This window comes from Astyanax mexicanus, chromosome 9 (genome assembly GCF_023375975.1).
Source record: "Astyanax mexicanus isolate ESR-SI-001 chromosome 9, AstMex3_surface, whole genome shotgun sequence".
Taxonomy (NCBI): Eukaryota; Metazoa; Chordata; class Actinopteri; order Characiformes; family Acestrorhamphidae; genus Astyanax; species Astyanax mexicanus.
Window position 1 is genome coordinate 29,264,349 of NC_064416.1, and position 21,124 is coordinate 29,285,472.

At 36.6% G+C, this 21,124-nt stretch overlaps 3 protein-coding genes across 4 annotated transcripts; 2 read left to right on the forward strand and 1 right to left on the reverse strand.

The window, feature by feature from the left end:
- The first annotated feature begins 459 nt into the window (after nt 1-459).
- On the forward strand, nt 460-1,430 carry LOC103045179 (cholesterol 25-hydroxylase-like protein 1, member 1). The gene has a single exon (XM_007235682.3). It carries the CDS (start codon nt 557-559, stop codon nt 1,409-1,411), a length of 855 nt encoding a protein of 284 aa, XP_007235744.2. The 5' UTR covers nt 460-556; the 3' UTR covers nt 1,412-1,430.
- A 4,163-nt stretch (nt 1,431-5,593) lies between these two features.
- On the reverse strand, nt 5,594-12,724 carry napab (N-ethylmaleimide-sensitive factor attachment protein, alpha b). 2 transcript variants are annotated; one of them, XM_007235662.4, is made up of 11 exons: nt 12,507-12,724; nt 10,969-11,048; nt 10,703-10,819; nt 10,361-10,407; nt 9,433-9,510; nt 9,174-9,229; nt 8,801-8,885; nt 6,847-6,951; nt 6,677-6,745; nt 6,449-6,499; nt 5,594-6,158 (listed from the first exon to the last, which is right to left on the reverse strand). In XM_007235662.4, exons 1-11 carry the CDS (start codon nt 12,602-12,604, stop codon nt 6,063-6,065), a joined length of 882 nt encoding a protein of 293 aa, XP_007235724.1. In that variant the 5' UTR covers nt 12,605-12,724; the 3' UTR covers nt 5,594-6,062. The 2 variants fall into 2 exon arrangements, with proteins under 2 accessions (XP_007235724.1, XP_022535496.1); XM_022679775.2 differs by lacking the exon at nt 12,507-12,724 and having other exon boundaries at nt 10,947-11,043.
- A 1,322-nt stretch (nt 12,725-14,046) lies between these two features.
- LOC125804598 (uncharacterized) lies at nt 14,047-21,124 on the forward strand. The gene is made up of 7 exons (XM_049483651.1): nt 14,047-14,306; nt 17,281-18,206; nt 18,292-18,388; nt 18,492-18,596; nt 18,845-19,020; nt 19,445-19,546; nt 19,658-21,124. Exons 2-7 carry the CDS (start codon nt 17,284-17,286, stop codon nt 20,508-20,510), a joined length of 2,256 nt encoding a protein of 751 aa, XP_049339608.1. The 5' UTR covers nt 14,047-14,306; nt 17,281-17,283; the 3' UTR covers nt 20,511-21,124.

The following is a 21,124-nucleotide window of genomic DNA, read 5'->3' on the forward strand; positions in this document are numbered from 1 at the left end:
TAAAACAACAAGTTCATTTTACTCAAACATATACCTATAAATAGCAGAAAACCAGAGAAACTGATTAAGAAACTGAGTTAGTCTTTTAATGTTTTCCAGAGCTGTATATTTTATAACCTCATAAGGTAGTTGAAGTGTGGAAAATATACATACACATGTGCTGTGCTTACCTCTAAAACTCTACAGTGCAGTAATGTTTATACTTTTAAATATGTAGTTTTTTTTGTAGAGCTACATAAGGCTTAATGTTCAGTGAAAATATCTTGTTTCCTTGAGATTAAGAAATGAGCTGAAATTGTAAAGGAGGGGGAAATTAGGTTATTTGGGAGGGAGGGGTAAATCTCCCCCGTCTCAGTCTCAAGGTTGAGGGAACAAAGATAATCCTGCACAATATAGACTTTGAAAAGGAAAATTTGGAAAAAAGGAAAAAAATTGTGAGGGAAAAACTGGTGTAAACACAGATTTACAGCAGGCTAGACTGTCTGGCTCAGAAGTATAAATACTGCTCAGAGCTTTCACCTCAGTGTATTCCCACTACCACACAGCAAACAGCAAGATGTGGAACGTCAGTGAAGTTGCCTTGCAGCTCCCTACTTCCAGAGCTTCTGAGCGGCTTCTTCAGCCACTGTGGGACTACCTGCTGTTCCATCATTACTCCCTGATCTCATCTCCGTTCTTCCCCGTCCTGCTGGCCTTCGCCAGCTACTTCATCTTCAGCTGTCCCTTTGCCATCCTGGACCTCCTGGGAGAGCAGGTTCCTGCCTTCTACAGCTACAAGATCCAGAAAGAGAGGAGACCCACCACCAGCATGATGATGAGGAGCCTGGGCATGGCGGTGTACAACAACCTGGTCTTCGTGATTCCAGTGGTTCTGATTAACAATGCGGTGATGCCAGCTCCTCCTCTGCCTGCTATTGCTCCAACAGTCTGGGAGCTTTTCTCAGGGGGTCTTGGTGCCTTGCTCATCTTTGACACCCAGTACTTCTTCTGGCACATGGCTCACCACAAGAACGGCCACCTGTACAAGTGGGTCCACGCCATCCACCATGACTACATCTCGCCCTTCTCCTGGTCCACTGAACACCTCAGTGCTGTGGAGCTGATGACCGTGGGTTTATGGAGCAACCTGGACCCTCTGCTTCTACAGTGCCACCCCCTCACTACGTGGACCCTCACCATCTTCAGCATCTGGTTGTCTGTTGAGGACCACATTGGCTACGACCTGCCCTGGACCCCAAGCCGCCTGGTGCCGTTTGGACTGCTTGGAGGAGCTCTAGCTCATGACCTTCACCACCAGAAACCCAGCAGCAACTTTGCTCCTTTCTTCAGTCACTGGGACAGACTCTTCGGCACCACCAACAATGTGGTGAAACAGACTGGAAAAAGCAAATGGGATGAGAAAGATATTTAAACATGTTAAACAACCTCATATTTTGTGTGAATAAGAATTTTAATGTTATATAAAATATTACATTAATATTATTTATCTTATTTATTAATTAGTAATATTATTATTTATTAAATTATTATTCATGTTTGCTTTTCTGTGATGCTAATTATTTTTTGAACTTATGTTATGTTAAACATGCTATATCTATAACGTTAATAAATAACGTTTTATAATGCACCACTTGGTCTTGAATGGTTAGTAGAACTAGTTTCAAACTCTATGCCAACAGATGTGGTTGCTTGTTTGCATTTAGTTACTAGTACGAGTAGCACAAAAAGATATAGCACAGTAATTTGTGGCAACAGTGCAAATAGAACAACTGCTGTATTCTGATACTAGAGTAATAGATAGATACTTTATTTATCCCGAAGGAAATTTAGGCATCCAGCAGCAACAACACAATACAATAAGAAACATACTCAGACAAATCAAAACACAGAAGAATAGAAAATATATAAGGCTATAAAAAAAAAAAAAAACCTAACTATACAAGGTAAGGATCTATCTGTAAACGGAGCAGTGCAGTAGATGTTGCTAATGGTCATAAATAATTAAATAATTAACAGAGTAAAGTGCAATGACATCGATTACGAAAGTGACTGATGTGACATAGAAATATAATATAATATAAGTATGCATACGTTACAAGACAGTTCTAAAAAGAGAATGTGAAAATGTGAATACCCAATCATGAGTAAGGTATACTTTAATGTAAGCGAGGTTGGGGAAGTGTTAATATAAATAATTAAGTTGTTGAATAATGTCCAAGTGGTGTGCCTGGATTAAACTCAGTCGTCAGCAGCATCCCGTCCCCGATGGGAGGAGTTAAAGAGTCTGATGGCTCTCGGAATGAAGGATTTTCTGAGTCTGTCTGTTGTGCAGCTCTGTGACAGCAGTCTGCCACTAAACACACTCCTCTGCTTCATGATGGTGGTGTGAAGTGGGTGACTATCATTGTTCATGATAGAAAGCAGTTTATCCAAAGTCCTTCTCTTAGCTATTGTAACCAGAGAGTCCAGCTCCATTCCAACCACTGCCTCGGCCCTCCTGACCAGCTTGTCCAGCCGTGATGCATCTCTCCTCTTCATGTTGCCTCCCCAGCACACCACAGCGTAGAAGAGAATGCTGGCCACGACTGATTGGTAGAACATCTGCAGAAGCTTCTTACAGATGTTAAAGGACCGCAGTCTCCTCAAGAAATAATTGCTGAGGCAAAAAGATAACTTAGACTGAGTTTCTGCTCCTTAGTTTTTTTCTAACTACAAATTGCTGTGTTACAAGTAGGAAGTATGGAAGAGAAAGATCATACTTTAAAAAGCTGCAGAATCCATAAAAATGGAAGTTCACAACTACATGGTCATTGTGGTACCAGGTGGGTTCATTAAATGAACAGTCATTTCAGCTCCTCAGACACCAGTAATAAACAAACTGCAGTGTGGATGTTTGAAAGCTACAAAAAGTAAACAGGTTTACTAATCAGTAAAGTTACAGGCTTTCCAAAGCTCTAATACCGACTAGTGACCTACACTTATACCCTCTTCCTATTACTCAGCTAGCATGGATAATTGGACATAATACAGCAGCCTGTACAAACACCTGCTTCCAAATATTACATCAATTTACATAAGTAAATAGCATAATATTGCACAACTAATCAGATTTGAGGAGCTGTGTTATTAGTGAAAGTATCATGTGGAGATTAAAATTGTTCTGTTAAACAAATCAGAGTTTTCTCATAAACAATTTGGTGGCAAGGTCTGTCCAGCATCTGGTTATTCAGTTAAAAAAATATTGATCAAGTACACTCTGATTATGTGGCTACAGTGGTTCCTGCAGTAATGCTCTCAATATATTTCCAAAATGTTTCCACTTTTACAAGTCCTTTTAAGCAGAAAGATATGTACATAGCTTTCTCTCCTGAAATGTGCTTGAATTTATTAACAGATTCCTAATGCGAAACCAAAATTAGTGTTAATTAGGGCCATACAAATCATAATTTATGGTTAGCCAAATCTAAAATAAGGGTTTATTAGCGTTACACAAACCAAAATTATGGTTAATAAGGGGTTAAATAAAGCCAAATTGAGGGTTATGCGAAAATAAGATTAGGGTCTGACAAATGAAAAATCAGGTTTAGACTATTTCGAAATGACAGTTAAGACACCCAAAAATAGATTTAGAAAAATTCAAAATCAGATTTAGACAAATTCACTAACAATGTTCAACACATTAAGGGTTCAATAGTATGGAAATATAGAATTATAGAAATACCATCTAGAACTCAAAGTTTATATAACGGTACTGCCCAGCAGCATCCATGTTAACAGATATATTCCTGTGAAACAGGAGATAAATAAAGAACCAACACAACAGCTCTTAATGTGAAACAGTCCCCTTCAGTTTATTTTTTAATTAGCTTTATTTACCAAATATCTGTCGTTCTTTAAATGATTTCATCATCTTATAATAAAGGGGAAAAGGAAGAGACTATAGGGTAAGGACAACACTTTTTCTTTTGGGCCAGCACTAGTTCTGATTCTGTTCAGAATCACCAGCAGAACCATAAACAACATAAAAACAAAGTCCAACAGCTAATACTACAAAAACTGTGAATACTAAACTCAAATACAGTCAACCACAGCAACATTACTGAAACCATAACAGCAGAATCAGAGCTCAGATGAGTCATTCACTATAATGTAGAGCTCATCATATGGTCCATATTGGTAGAAAAGTACTGCCTTTAATTAATTTCAAAGATGTTCTATCAGGTTGACCCATGTCTTTATGGCATTGCTTTGCACACTGGTGTAAAGCTTTAAAATGCACTATACATAAAATGTTTATAAGAAATCTTCAGAGTTTAAAATAAACTATAAAATCTACTCAATATATTTTCTCTGTTCAAAAACTTTATTTAAACACTGTATAAACTGGATGTTTTAACTTTATTAGCTTTATAAACTTGATGTAAAAACGTATATAAAGTCTGTACTAACCCTTCATAAACTATATAAACAAAAATATTAAAATTACAAATCAAATTCTAAGGAACCTTTAAATCATAAAAACACTTTGTATGTAAACTGTGTGTGAATGTGTTCACTGGCACAGTCAAAATGATAAAACTACAATGTTCAGTTTAAGTTTTTTAGATGTAGTAAATGGCATAGACCACACCGCTAGTTTAAAAATGTTGCAAAGGTGCCCATGCCTTTTTCCCCACACAGACATAGCAAGATCACCAAAGTGTCCTTAGATCACCAAAGTTTCTTGTGGATTTTTTTGGGTCTATCTTAAAATTCTAACAAAACCTTAACAAACCTGCTGTGTAGGATTACGGTGCAGAACCGCATTCAACAAGCTGGTCAGTTTTTATTTAATCAATGAATGTGTATCACCCAAGGTAAACACTTATAAATATTCTGCGTAAGTGGAAGTCCTTACTGACCTGGTCAGGCTTGCTTGAAAAACTTTTAATTAAGTGCTCAACTCAGCCTGAAAATTGACATGGGGGCTTCTTGAGCTGAGCTGTATCCAAATGCCAACTCCCTGAGTGGGCTGGGAGAGTAAGTAATACCACTTATTGCCTTTAAATAAAAAATGTTGCAATTTAGTCTTCCACTTACAGAGGATTGTTAGCAAAATCAGGTTGTCATCTGAACATTATAACACATCGGAGATAAAGATGCCTAACCCTAAGGGCTTTCCCCAGATGGTCACAAACTTGACCTGCTTGATATATGACCTTAGTGCACCACCATTAAGATTACCAAAGTGTCTCAGGACAATATAGATATCTGTTGTGTAAAGTGACTCAAACCACTCCCAAACTTTGAAGAAACACCCTAGGGGACATTAAATCTCCTTCCTTATCAATATACTGACTGCAAATGTTGATCAAACCCTTCTAATGACTCATACAGTATACATAACATTACAGAGCTGTCCTTTCCTTGTTGATCTTCATTCTTTAAGTAAAGAAGTAAAACATTATCCTCTGAAATCTGGCATGTAAACCTCTTGCAATATTAAAAACATCTTGACAGACTTTCACTTGAGTACTACCAATGATAAAAAAAAACAATACAATCTGATTTCACTGAAGGCAACAAAAGAGAAAAACACAAAATGTGCATAAAATGTTATTACAAGAACTTTATATTGGTAGATCTGATAAAAATAGCATCCATGATGTTGAGATTGTAACACTATATATCGATACAAACAGAAAATAGCCTCTTGTGCATAGTAATAAAACTGCTCAACACAAATCATTAAATCACAGCATTTACTTTTCTCATGCAAGGTGTGCAGATCACATCAGAATCAGTTGTAAGGCACTCATCTAATCATCTAAAGAGGTCATTTATGTCTTAGTGTGTTCTGGGAGAGTGAATACAGCCCTGTGTGCACACCTGAGCCAAGTTAAGACTGAGGCACCTTGGGTTGAAAAAATGCACAAAGGCACAAAGTGACTGAGCTACTTAATAACAGCATAAAAAGGCCAAAAAAATCAAAATCAACCATAATGATAATGAAAGTGTATAAGAATAAACAATAACAAGAAAAAGGGGAAAGGGAAAGCATCAGGAAAAGGCGAAAGAAACAGTTAGCGAAGGTCCGGGTCTTTAATGTTTTTCTTGATGCGCAGCAGCATGGTGGTGAGCCACTGATCCAGTCGAGAAATCATGTCAAATTCTTTCACCTGAGATGAATGATAATGAGAGAAAAAAGGTAACTTTTACTGTTTTACTCTTAAGATCTCACAACTAGCCATGTAATACATTAGTCTTAGTATTTAATGGAAAATTCCAGTCTAAAACCAGAATTTAATAGATTATTAGTCATGTTGCTAATATATAGTAGCACAGCATTACATCCTTCAGCTTAACAGTTTTTAAAATACAAAGATTTAGTTTTTATATGTTCATGTGTCTCTGTACAAAACCCGGCATGCATTAAATTAAAAAGTCAATAAAACAAAGCCTTACATACCGAATCAGTATATGCATCAACATTCTCTTCCTCGCAAGCATCTAAAAGTTTCTGTGAAAAATACAAAAGGCAAGGATTTGGCACATTAGAACATAAATAAAAACTGAAACAGAACTTTCAACCTGTGTTAAAACAACAACTTTTATAACGTTTTCTTCCAGAATCCAGATAGGTTTTTAAATATATACAACAAAACTACTGCTAGCATTTGAAGTTTGCAAAACTCACCTTAACCAATTTGCATTCACGTGAGTCTGAAAAGGCTGGAAACATTTCCTCATATTTCTGTAGAGCTAGCTATTGGGGACAAAAAGACAACAAAAAAAAGTCATGCCATAAAATATGAAAAAAGAATTTAGCTGCTGATTAAATACATCAGTTTGGCTTTAGATGTGTACCTTGGCATTAAGCATATCGATACAGAAATGACAAAGAGCCGCCTTGAAGAAATAATCCTTGGCACTGTACTTCAACAGCGTGCTGTCCATCGCATGTGTTCCAACCTGCAGAGAGATGCAACGTCAGAGCAGATCCAGCTTTGCACTAAAAAAAAAATATTCTCACAGTTCAGTCCAACTGAACATATTTGTACCTAGCCCACATGCATACCAAAACATCTGTAACAACAGAAGTTTCCTTGGCAAAGTGGTACATTTCCTGAAATGTTTACAGGAGTGGTATTATCTGTGGCAATGTCTGTACAGTGCTGTAATGTACAGTTGTGGTCAAAAGTTTACATACACTTGTAAAAAAACATAATGTTATGGCTGTCTTGAGTTTTCAATAAGTTCTACAACTCTTATTTTTCTGTGATAGAGTGATCGGAACACATACATGTTTGTCACAAAAAACAGTCATAAAATTTGGTTCTTTCATAAATTTATTATGGGTCTGCTGAAAATGTCACCAAATCTGCTGGGTCAAAAATATACATACAGCAACAAAATTTGTCAATTTTGGTGATGTAGCGAGTTGTGTCAATCAAATTAGCTTCATGTCATGGCCTCTTCACTTCTTGTAAGTGATTCTGATTGACTACAGCTGTTGACTTCTCATGAGCCCATTTAAATAGGGCTCATTTGACCCAGTGATTAGACTCAGCTACAAAAGCTACAATGGGAAAGTCAAAGGAACTCAGTGTGGATCTGAAAAAGCGAATTATTGACTTGAACAAGTCAGGGAAGTCACTTGGAGCCATTTCAAAGCAGCTACAGGTCCCAAGAGCAACTGTGCAGACAATTATACGCAAGTATAAAGTGCATGGAACAGTTGTGTCACTGCCACGATCAGGAAGAAAACGCAAGCTATCACATGCTGCCGAGAGGAGATTGGTCAGGGTGGTCAAGAGTCAACCAAGAATCACCAAGAAGCAGGTCTGCAAGGATTTGGAAGCTGATGGAACACAGGTGTCAGTCTCCACAGTGGACTGAGAGGCTGCCGTGCAAGAAAGAAGCCCTTGCTCCAGAAAAGGCACCTTAAGACTCGGCTGAAGTTTGCTGCTGATCACATGGACAAAGATAAAACCTTCTGGAGGAAAGTTCTCTGGTCAGACGAAACAAAAATTGAGCTGTTTGGCCACAACACCCAGCAATATGTTTGGAGGAGAAAAGGTGAGGCCTTTAATCCCAGGAACACCATGCCTACTGTCAAGCATGGTGGTGGTAGTATTATGCTCTGGGGATGTTTTGCTGCCAGTGGAACTGGTTCTTTGCAGAAAGTAAATGGGATAATGAAGAAGGAGGATTACCTCCAAATTCTGCAGGAAAACTTAAAACCATCAGCCCGAAGGTTGGGTCTTGGGCGCAGTTGGGTGTTCCAACAAGACAATGACCCAAAACACACATCAAAAGTGGTAAAGGAATGGCTAAACCAGGCTAGAATTAAGGTTTTAGAATGGCCTTCCCAAAGTCCTGACTTAAACCCCATTGAGAACATGTGGACAGTGCTAAAGAAACGGGTTCATGCAAGAAAACCATCACATTTAGCTGAACTGCACCAATTCTTTCAAGAAGAGTGGTCAAACATTCGACCTGAAGCTTGCCAGGAGCTTGTGGATGGCTACCAAAAGCGCCTAGTTGCCGTGAAAATGGCCAAGGGACATGTAACCAAATACTAATGTTGCTGTATGTATATTTTTGACCCAGCAGATTTGGTGACATTTTCAGCAGACCCATAATAAATTTATGAAAGAACCAAATTTTATGACTGTTTTTTGTGACAAACATGTATGTGTTCCGATCACTCTATCACAGAAAAATAAGAGTTGTAGAACTTATTGAAAACTCAAGACAGCCATAACATTATGTTTTTTTACAAGTGTATGTAAACTTTTGACCACAACTGTATGCCCACCTGTTCATATATTTCGATCGCCTTTGGATACTGCTCCAGCTGAGCAGCATAGGAGGCAACCTTGAGTAGACACTTGTTGGCTGAGCTGTAGAACAAAAGAAATGCTGTGGTTAACAACCTGTGCAATTAAAATAATAGAAAAAGTAAAAGTACTTCCTGCACAATTCTTCATCATTGTTAAAATTAAGAATGCACCAAAAAAAAAAAAACATTTTGGCAGAAAGTGGCCTCTGAAAAGTTAGAAGAACATCCGGAAACAATTTATAATAACTTATCCTGTCTTTTTACTTACTCCATTTTTATCTTAATGTTTTCAGTTGTCGAACATTTACTGCACCCCAGTTACAATCAATGAAAAACATGACTTGCTTACCTGGTGGACTCTTCTCCTTTGTAATAATCTGCCGCTTGCTCATAGTGAGCTATGGCCTATGAAAGAAAAGTCAACTTAAGAATGAGTATAACAACTTCAACAAACATTTCACTCTGGAGCTATGAATATTTCACACAGAGGATTGGACAGATATGTTGATATATGAAAAAACAGTGTTGCTAAACAAGCAGAAAAACATGCACTATATATATTTGAGCAGCTGAGATATGCCACTTAAAAATAATGTCATGACAATTACCTTGTCAATGTCAACTAGCTCCGTCTCATAGATCTCAGCGATGGTGATGTGATGCTTTGCTGCAATTGTAAAACGACCCTGCAGAAAGTTAAAAAACTGCACTTAAAAATTCTGTTAAATCTTCCCTCAAAATTCTGTTAAATCTTTTCTCATCTTAAACAAATGTAAAGGTTTTGCTTACACAATTATTGGCAAAAGCAAACAATTTTACTATTATTTAAGAGCAATGACACACCTAATGCAACTGTCTGGTGCCCCCTAATGGTGTCTTGCCTACCTTACTACTTACAAAAAAGTCTACTACGTGCAGATATTGTGTGTGCAGAAAAGTCATTCAAAGAAGGGATTTTAGGGGACTTCAGACAACTAAAAAAATGTAATGTACCGCCAGTTTGTTTCTGTTTAACCTTGAACTTAAAAATTACTGATCATACCCGTAATAGGTTAATAGACACCAATTCTTACACCTAACTTTTAGTTTTTAAAAATGGATAATGTGTTTTGAAGAGTCAATACAGTATTCGATAACATAATACTTCAATACATCAATATTTTTTTACAGCTCTAATGTCAATGTGGGAGGCTCAAGACCTCAACAGCTAGTTACACTGATTAGTAAAAGTACTACAGCAGCTAATGGGGTTTTAAACATTATTAACTTGACTTTTATATAAATGAGCTGATTACAACAAATTACATCAGAGTATTTACTGCAGATGCATTATGGGTAAAAAGAGACCCTGATATTTTTGATGCACACACGGTCTCTGCAACACTTTCATTGCAAGTTGGCAGAAATGATATAAATTGCTAATACTATACAGTATTACTTAAAATGAATACAGAAACAAATGATATTCTATGTGCATAATGGACTGAAGTAAGAATTGAGTGACATGCCCTGTATTAAAATCTCATAAAGACTCACCATATCTGTGTAAATTTCAATAGCCCTGTTCAAGCAGTTTATAGCCTCTGAAAGAAAAGAAAAAAAAAGAAAGCAGGTGACTTTAAGCTGACTTTTCCATCATAAAAAAATGAACAAGATTTAGATGTACACCATGTCAATGGCTAAATGTCAATAGGCATTAACAATTAGCCATTTGGCTAAATCTGGCTTATCTACATTATGAAATAATGATTTAGATTAATGTGCATTGTCCAGGTTACTTAAATAAAATAAATCATAATAAATCAAACATGCAGTTTCTTCAAAATATAAACAGGACACAACCTTAACTAAGATTACAGTGACATAAGGGTATCAAACCTTGAGGGTCAGCTTTTTTAAAGGCATTTCCAGCATCAATGAAGTTGGTTGCTGCATCATGCTTACTCTGCATCTGCAGGTGCAGGAGCGCTGCCTGGGAAAAGGCGTTTCCTGCAGCTAAAATACAAAAAAATGTAATAAATGTAACACTATACATAAATACTCCAGCATTATAAATATTATTAACTAGAATCTTAAGTAATAAAGCATGCCATACTGGTAGGCAAGGTGAAATGTGTCAAACCTAAAACAGTTTTAGCCATTACCGCTCCAATTCTTTGCCATCTTGAACATGTTGGCTGCTCTGCTGTAAGTGTCACAGGCATCTTCCATCTTTGAAGAACCTCTGGAGTAAAACACAGGGAAGAGTCAGTAAAATAAAACCAGAGACCTGGTGGTACAGTAAAGTAGCATAACTAAATAGATTAAAAATAAATACAGACATAAAGGGGTGTTTGTATGTTGAGAGGCCACTTAAAAATGATGAGTTTCTTTGATTTTACCAAATTGAAAACCTCTGGAATATAATCAAGAGGAAGATGGATGATCACAAGCCATTAAGCCATCACATTTATGCACCAGGAGTGGAATAAAGTTATCCAAAAGCAGTGTGTAAGACTGGTGGAGAAGAACATGCCAAGATGCATAGAAATTGTGTTTCAAAACCAGGGTTATTCCACCAAATACTGATTTAAAACTTTATGAATATGAACCATTGAGTCATTTCTCATTTTCTGAATAAAACATTTTATAGAATAAAACAACAATGTTCATTTTATTCAAACATATACCTATAAATAGCAAAATCAGAGAAACTGATTCAGAAACTGAAATTGTCTTTACTATTTTTTTTTCTAGAGTTGTGTGTGCTAAGTAAGTGCTAATGTTTCGACATCTGGTCAGCTGACCGGTGTTCTGTCAAATTGTGCTACCCGTCGATTTGTGCTTCCTACCACCAGTGAGCAAGCGCGGATTCACATTTTCAGGAAAGTTTTTATATATGTTTTGGTAATGGTAATTCCATTTTAATTGGGTACGTTAAACAACCACACCCCCTGTCGTTATTTGCGTTTGTATTACAAAATGTGTAAATGGCAGTTAATAACAAAAGTAATAAAAAGACCATGAAAAATACTAAACTTTACTAAATAACTATAATCACCCATTTTCCCTTAACTGTATCCTAAAATATTGATTCAGGCTTTCAAAAAAAAGTAATATCGAGACTTCTGCCTGGAGCATTTTTAAATATGGTGCTTTTTTCAGGCATTTTTACTTTTGATTACACACAAGAGAAGCACAGTTTAGCAGGGTAGCACAACTCGACAGAACACCAGCTGTTTACAGCCCAGTCTTGAGTCCTTACGCTACAGAATAACTCGCTGATTCACAAAATACTGCTGAAAATTGTTTATTAAGGTAAATATTAGAGATTAGTCTCTTTTTTCTGTACCGTTAGCTGATTGTTTAAGTTTTCACTAACTCTAGTTTACCAGCTATAACACCTGAACACCCAGCGGGCCCACAGATGCCCGCTTGGAGGTGTGTAACCCAGGTCCCGAAAGTTAAAATCCATCCCAGGTTTTGTACCAACTGCCTGGGCGGCTCTGTGTAATGCTGAACTGCAGCAAGGCCGCCCGGCAGTTGGTACAAAACCCTGAGATGGATTTAAACTTTCTGGACCTGGGTAACCCACTACTATCCTTGTTTCAGTCTGACAGGCTGTGTAAATGCTACTGCTGTTAGCCACCGAGCTAACCAGACATACTGAACTAACGCTAATGCTAAAGCTAACGCCGCTCACCCGAACAGCGAGCCGAAGAAGGACTGCGAGGATTTGACTTTCTTCTCGGCCTCTGCCATCAGAGCCAGCGCCTCCTTCTCTTTAGCGGAGTTGTCCATGTCTCTGCCTGCGGCCCGCTTCGCCCTATTTCGGTTCTCTGAAACGGTCCTGGAACTGTCCTGGATTCACTCTGAGCCACATCAACACAAAACACACTAACTACTGACACATCCAACATGGCCGCCCCCAAGATCAGGGTTCATTTATAAAATAAAAGTCTCTGTGAAAACCACAACATACTTCTGTTCACTCTCTAGTGGAATAGAATTGTAGAGAGCATACTGTAGAGAAAACTGTGGTCTTTACCTTTAAATTATTTACTTTCCAACAAAGTAAGAGAAATTACTTATACATTTATAGAAATTTACCCAGTGAAGTCTTCTTTTTCTTAAAATATAGGTTTGATATTAAAACTGACTGCTCATCTTTTAAAAGTGCTTCTGAAGACCTTACCCATATTGAGAATTTCTTTTCTTTCTTATCTTTTTAGTGTATTTACTTCTGAGAAATCCATTGGTGATAAGTATTTTATTAGCACCTGTTCTTGTGGCTTGGTTTGTTTCATATCTATAAATGCATATTCAGTGGTGCCAAACCATTATTCCTTTTCCTTCCATTGTTCCATTACTTAGTTGGATGAATATATGAACACTTTGCAATGCTTAACAATCTCAGAGCCAGAAGAACAAAGAACTGTGCTACTATACTCCACATATGTGACTCCAAAGGACTGAAAGACCTTACTCTTTTTAAACTTTTTACATATTTTTGTATAGTATGATTAATTTTAATAATAAAAACCCTATCTCTAAGTAACTGTACACAGTAACCATGCTTTTAAAAGTTTGAACACACATTTTCATTCATTGTTTTTTTTCTTTTCGTTCTTTATTTTATTTTTTACATTGTAGATTCACATTAAAACATGAAAACAATTAAGGGACACACATGAAACTAGGTACTAAACAAACAAAAGTGTTTGGCCTCCACAATCCCCTGACCTAATTGCAAATTCAGCGTGAAGAAAAAGCAGCAACTGTTGATCAGCACCTCCAGGAACTCTTTCAAGATGCTGAGAAAACTATTCCAGGTAACTCTCTCTCATGAAGACACTGAAATTAAAATACCAAGAGTGTGCAGATCTGTCCTCAAAGCTAAATGTGGGACTAAGTATCTAAAGTATAAAACATATTCTGATTTGTTTAACAATTTTTGTTTACAAAATAATTCAGCATGTATGCCTGTATAGCTTAGCACTATTAAATCTCATCTCATCTCATCTCATTGTCAACCGCCTAATCCGTGAGGGTGGTCTGGAGCATATCCCAGCAGGCATCGGGCGGAAGGCAGGATACACCCTGGGAATCAAACCCAGGCCGTCTTGCTTTTTTTAAATTTTTAATTATTTTTTTTATGAATCACATACAAACATATAAACATGCAAAAAGTATGTTAAGAGATAACAGATATCAATACAAATAAGGGGTCCTTTAGGTGCTCGTGAGGCTTTTAAGCCCTGAACGACGTCTCACAGGCTGCAGTGCCTCCAAGGCTGCAGCCCGCCTCTACCAGCTAAACCAATCAAATAACAGGAAACTGGAATCCCGCCCCATGAGAACACAGCCAATCAGATTAAATCAAGGAATTTCGAGCGCGCAGTTTCACTTTATTTTCTTTTTTTCAGTGAGCTAGCACAGTATAACTGCTACATTTTGGATTTTTGGAAAGGCTGCTGGTCTGTGTTTCTACAGTCAACCACTTGTAAGTACAGATTACCTTCTGGTGAACAAAACTAAACTTTGTTGGAGACTGTTTTTTTTTGTTTAGCAGATAAACTGCAGTAGGGAGTTCATCTGACTAACTACATGTTTACAGTGGCATAAGCTAGTGCTATTTTCTTATATCAGACAGACTATGTAGGGTAATTCTAGAATTTAATCTCTTTAGTGAGTAGACTTCAGAACAACCTGTGTATTTCTTTGTAAATTTTAGAATAATGCCATAGTAACTATTTTAAAAAGCTAGCTAACATTTACAACCTCAAAGTCTGATGCTAATGCCTTTCAGACTGCATATCAGTTATGTACAGCCTCAGAGGCAGGCGGTGACGTTGATGCCTCTTAAGCTGTTAGATATACATTATATAATTATAGTCTCCTTCCAGGCTGTTAATCAGTTATGTACAGCCTCAGAGGCAGACGGTGACGTTGATGCCTCTAAAGCTGTTAATTATACATTATGTAATAATAGTCTCCTTCCAGGCTGTTAATCAGTTATGTACAGCCTCAGAGGCAGGCGATGACGTTGATGCCTCTAAAGCTGTTAGATATACTTTATATAATTATAGTCTCCTTCCAGGCTGTTTATCAGTTATGTACAGCCTCAGAGGCAGGCAGTGACGTTGATGCCTCTAAAGCTGTTAATTATACATTATGTAATAATAGTCTCCTTCCAGGCTGTTAATCAGTTATGTACAGCCTCAGAGGCAGACGGTGACGTTGATGCCTCTAAAGCTGTTAGATATACATTATATAATTATAGTCTCCTTCCAGGCTGTTAATCAGTTATGTACAGCCTCAGAGGCAGACGGTGACGTTGATGCCTCTAAAGCTGTTAGATATACATTATATAATTATAGTCTCCTTCCAGGCTGTTTATCAGTTATGTACAGCCTCAGAGGCAGGCGATGACGTTGATGCCTCTAAAGCTGTTAGATATACTTTATATAATTATAGTCTCCTTCCAGGCTGTTTATCAGTTATGTACAGCCTCAGAGGCAGGCAGTGACGTTGATGCCTCTAAAGCTTTTAATTATACATTATGTAATAATAGTCTCCTTCCAGGCTGTTAATCAGTTATGTACAGCCTCAGAGGCAGACGGTGACGTTGATGCCTCTAAAGCTGTTAGATATACATTATATAATTATAGTCTCCTTCCAGGCTGTTAATCAGTTATGTACAGCCTCAGAGGCAGACGGTGACGTTGATGCCTCTAAAGCTGTTAGATATACATTATATAATTATAGTCTCCTTCCAGGCTGTTTATCAGTTATGTACAGCCTCAGAGGCAGGCGATGACGTTGATGCCTCTAAAGCTGTTAGATATACTTTATATAATTATAGTGTCCTTCCAGGCTGTTAATCAGTTATGTACAGCCTCAGAGGCAGGCGATGACGTTGATGCCTCTAAAGCTGTTAATTATACATTATGTAATAATAGTCTCCTTCCAGGCTGTTAATCAGTTATGTACAGCCTCAGAGGCAGACGGTGACGTTGATGCCTCTAAAGCTGTTAGATATACTTTATATAATTATAGTCTCCTTCCAGGCTGTTTATCAGTTATTTACAGCCTCAGAGGCAGGCAGTGACGTTGATGCCTCTAAAGCTGTTAGATATACATTATATAATTATAGTCTCCTTTTAGGCTGTTTATCAGTTATGTAAAGCCTCAGAGGCAGACGGTGACGTTGATGCCTCTAAAGCTGTTAGATATACATTATATAATTATAGTCTCCTTTTAGGCTGTTTATCAGTTATGTAAAGCCTCAGAGGCAGACGGTGACATTGATGCCTCTAAAGCTGTTAGATATACATTATATAATTATAGTCTCCTTCCAGGCTGTTTATCAGTTATGTAAAGCCTCAGAGGCAGGCAATAATGTTTTTGTCTTTTGTGTTGTTAACCATTTGATGTGCTACATGGGTAAAAAATGACCCGCAATCATTTTCTATGTGACTTTATGTATGTCTGAGGGTTTCTATGATATATCTTCACAATAATGAATCAAGTCATTTAGAATTTAACAAATGGGTCAGAAAGGTCTTAAACTCAACACAGCTCCTGTCACACAACTCAGTAACATTCTAAGGCAATAACATTGCCTTAGAAAATAGTTGATGCCAGTAGTGAAAGATAACTGTACAAAATATTTGAATAGGTTCAGTTTAACTTGAGAGTGAGTGCATTATCTCTCAGGAAGTTACAAGTAATAATTATTAGCTGTTGATATATTCTATTTTAGTTAGCCAAATCTATTGTAGTAAGTTAATTACTGTAGTTAGCTTAAGTAAGTATGTTGGAAGGCCATTTAACTACATATCATTTTTGTGATAAACATATTCTTGGTGACAAAAACTGAAAATTGAAAATATGATTCCAAAAATATGCTTTAAAGACAAAAATGTGTGCATTATAGAGGTAGTTATACAAAAAGGGCTCTTATTCAAAAAGTAAGAAAGAAAAAAATAAAATGAGGATGTATGATGATCAAAAACAAGTTAATTGAGGAATACCTTAAATTCTAAATAACGAAATTAATTTACTGCTATAAAAACATTCAGCCATACATGAAGTTTCCTAGAAAATGAATGATCCATTTTTACCCATGTTGCACATTAGAGGGGTTGTGCATATGTTGCACATCAAAGGGTTAACAGAACAATACCTCCTTGTAAACTAATTATCGTTAGTAATCCAAAAAAACCCACTGTGCCTGATATATAGCCATAATCTCTGTTAATGACGTGTGCAAGGGCTATTCATTTTTAAAGCAACAGATTCAGTAGTTATATTCCTATTTATAAGTAAAGGCAAGGTGGAATCTGAGTTATCTTAAATGCCATTACTCTAGAATTCTGTTTTAGTCCTCTATGAGTGAAAATACATCTATTTTGCTTGATGTTTTGTGAAACCTAAGTTGTTCATACCAAATTGACTAATGTTATATTTTTCAGATTATGATGGAAGAATTTTGGGAAAAGGCTGTGGATGAAAAAATACGTAAGGACAAAGATCCTCGAATTCAGCGAACAATTAAAGTAATGAACAATGAATCACAAGAGACTTTTATGAAGAATCACTTGCAATATATGAGAAATGAGAACAAGGGAAATTTTACTTACAGGAAAAACAGACCAAATGTTATACAGTGGAGGTGTGAGCGCTCCAACCATTCATCAGGAAGCTCCTCTGGCAACCCAGAAAAGACACGTGCAAATTCTTGTACAGCTTATGTGTCCTTTCAGTTCATTACTATGAACAACACACATGGATGCATAATAAGAGCTTTGCTTGAACATAATGGCCACAACCTTAATAATCACAAGGAAAAATCTGTGAGCCATATTGATGAAGACTTACTACAAATTATTTATGAATGGTTGTCACAAGGGCTTTCCAACTGTGCCATTCTGGTAAAATCCGTTGAATGGGCAACCAAGAATGGAAAAACAAACCTTTTGGACAGAGGGTATTATGTCACACCTCAAGACATCAGAAACATCAGGAAGACTTTTAATTTGGAGCAACGAATGGATGGCAATGACTGCATCTCTGTGGGCAAATTGGTCAAATCAGATTTAAAGGACAGCATTCTTTATTATCAGCCCCTATCACATGCAGAGAAACAGCCACTCATGATTGTGTATAGTTCACCCTGGCAGTTGGAGCAGTGTAAAAAATTTGGACCCACAATGATATTTTTGGATGCTACCTATAAAGGAGTCACCCAGTATGGTTTTGCCTTTTACGCTGTACTGGTAAAGAACTCAGAAGGTCAAGGGATACCAGTCTCCTTCTTCATTCTAAGTGAAGAATCCTCTGACATATTAAAGGTTTGTCTCCAGAAGCTGCATGAGGCTGCAGACTGTTTAACACCAAGGTAATTCATTAACAGTTTGCTCTATATAAATTATTTTGTATTCTTGTAAATGTGGTAACTTTTTATATATATATATGTCTGGCAGATGTGTGATGGTTGACCGTGACATGAAAGAAATAAAGGCAATCAAAGCTGTCTTCCCAAATACTTCAGTGTTACTTTGCTGGTTTCATGTGCTACAAGTAAGTTTTTAATATTTCCATGTTAAAATACTATGCTTGCTGATGTTTGAAATGTTAATAATATGGTAAAAATGAACTAAATGTTTATTTCATTTTATTGCAGGCTGTACATCGTTGGTTAATGAGACAAGAGGGGGGAAATCTCAGAGATCCCTCATTACGGAACACTGTAATAAGAGGAATGGTCTCTTTGAAGCAATGCAATACGGTATGTTTAGAAAAAAAATACTCCAGCAAACAAAATATAAGCATGTTTTTTTTTTTTTTTTAAAGAAACGTTTGGTTTTATTTCTCTCAAGTGTGTTGCATGACTGTCAAAAGATTATAAAATAGATATGATCACCTATAAACAGGATTCACCTAAAAATATGTTACTAATGGTCTTTAAATGATGTACATTTTTCCTGGTGTTAATCCCAAATAATTTACTGAACCAAAAATTATTTGACTTCATAGGAGATGGAGTTCCAGGAGCATTCAGTAAAGATTTTGTCAGACATTGAGAGAGAGACAAAAAGTGCACGGGTGTCTGATTACCTCAAGGAACACTGGCTTAACATAGGTGTCATGTGGTCAAACTTCGGCCGCCAAGTTTTCCACCATCACAGTGAGACCAACAATGTGGTGGAAAGGTCATTATTTTTTCTTCCATTCACACTTCTTTCAAGTAATAAATTGACATAGATCTATCATATCTAAGTTAAAACTGATGTATTATATATACGTATATTTTATATTATAGTATTATATGTTTATATTTTATATTATATGTATAGTATTGTAACAAAGTAACATTTCCAAGAATCCCTGTGGCATGTTTACATTCTTTTCATTTAAGGCACACATTCATTTAAGGTGGTACTGCAATAGTCAATGTAGTTTTAAAATTACTATTGGTGAAAATTATTAAACATTTTATATATTATATAAACTTTTCATTTTAGTTTCACAAAGATATATTGAGTTAATTTAAAAGTAGCTAAAATGCAGAATGTTGATATTTAAAAAAAAAGCTGTTATGCTTTGCAATATATACATATTTCATTTTTTTTTTAGATTCTTTTTTGGAATGAAGTACAACTTCCTTGCTGGGTATGCCAACAAAAGGGTGGATGATCTTCTTCTTGTACTTAGCAGCCATGTTGTTAAGTATTACAGGTTAGTTAGACACAATGACCTCCATGGTGTTTTCATGTACAGATGGTAACTACAGAAGAATAACTAAAGAAATATTTACCATTAAATATTCTGTTGTATGTTTTTTTTCAGTCACCTAGATGCTTTGAAGGCAGCAGGTCGTTTGAGACCCAAGACTTCAGATGCTCTACTGGGAGTTGAGAGGATGAAATCACGTGGACTTGACCACAGTGTCTCTTGGCAGTGTGAGGGAAAGTGTAATGTTCCCTCAGAAACAGTACCTGGTCGTATGTATCTTGTAGATTTGGTGTACACTACATGCACTTGTGAATATGCAAACCTGGGTAACATGTGTAAACATGTATTACTTGCAAAGTGTGTCTCAGCCAGCAGTGACATAGATGTGAATGGATTACGACAAACAAAAGCTGACATTTTGTACTCTAGAAATGAATATGTCCTTGATAAATTAACAGTTGTAGTGCACAGCAATGGTCACATTGGCATAGTAAATATGAAAAACATGCAGTGCTCTTGCTTGTCAAATAGTCATGGAGAGGTTTGTGTGTGCTTGACCCTCGCACAAAAATTAGTTGGAAACACTGACCTTGAGGAAGTAGGAATGTGTGTGACTGATTCAGGCCCAACTGATTCAGAAGAGCCTCTGACAAAATGGTGCATAAAAGACATGGTGAGTGATTTGAACAGTTGGTGTAACAGTACTGACTATAAGACCTCCCTAGAGGTTTATTCAGGTGTTAAGCATGTGCACAAACTGGTATTTGGAAGGTACACAGCAGTAACAAGAAAAAGGAAAATTGAGAGGCTCCACAGCTATAGGAGACGTGTTGAGTTGGCAAAAAAGCATCTGCATGATATGCACAATTATTCTTTTTCTGAAAGGGGAAAGAGGCAAAATCAAACCCAACATAGTGATGGAAAATTCAAAAGAAAAAGATCAAATCGGAAGACTAGGGTTAGATAAATATGTAAATATATGGACCTCTATGCTCCTCTGTATGGAGGCTATGTGTCAGAACAAAACTATGTATTTGAATTGTTACAGAAAAATTATTTAAAAAAATCTTAAATCTGAGTGAAATTCAATATAGGAATATTTAGATTATTTCTAGGTTTCAGTTTGACACATAATCTTTGCACAATTTAAAAGGCAGCTGGTGATTTTGAATAAATTATAATGCACCGGAATATCAAATCAGAACAACAGATACACTGTTTTAATCTTAAACCTAATTGGATTAACACCAATTCCAAATTTTCAATTATATTGTGTAATAATGATTATCTTTGGGATTAAAAAAAAAATCTGATTAGCTCTATGTTACAACTATACACACAATAGCTGTCTGGAATATAACATACAGTAACTTTATAGTTTTTATTTACTTTTGTGCAGAAACATGAAATACAGTGGCCAGTGTTAATATGGAATATTGATTACTAATGCTTGCATGAACGGTGATTAGATTACAATGTATATACTGTTTGTCTGAAAATGTACAGTATATGTGGTAGATACATGTACTTAAAAGTAAAACACCTCTTAATTGTAGAACAGAAACTTTGCAAGTAAAATGT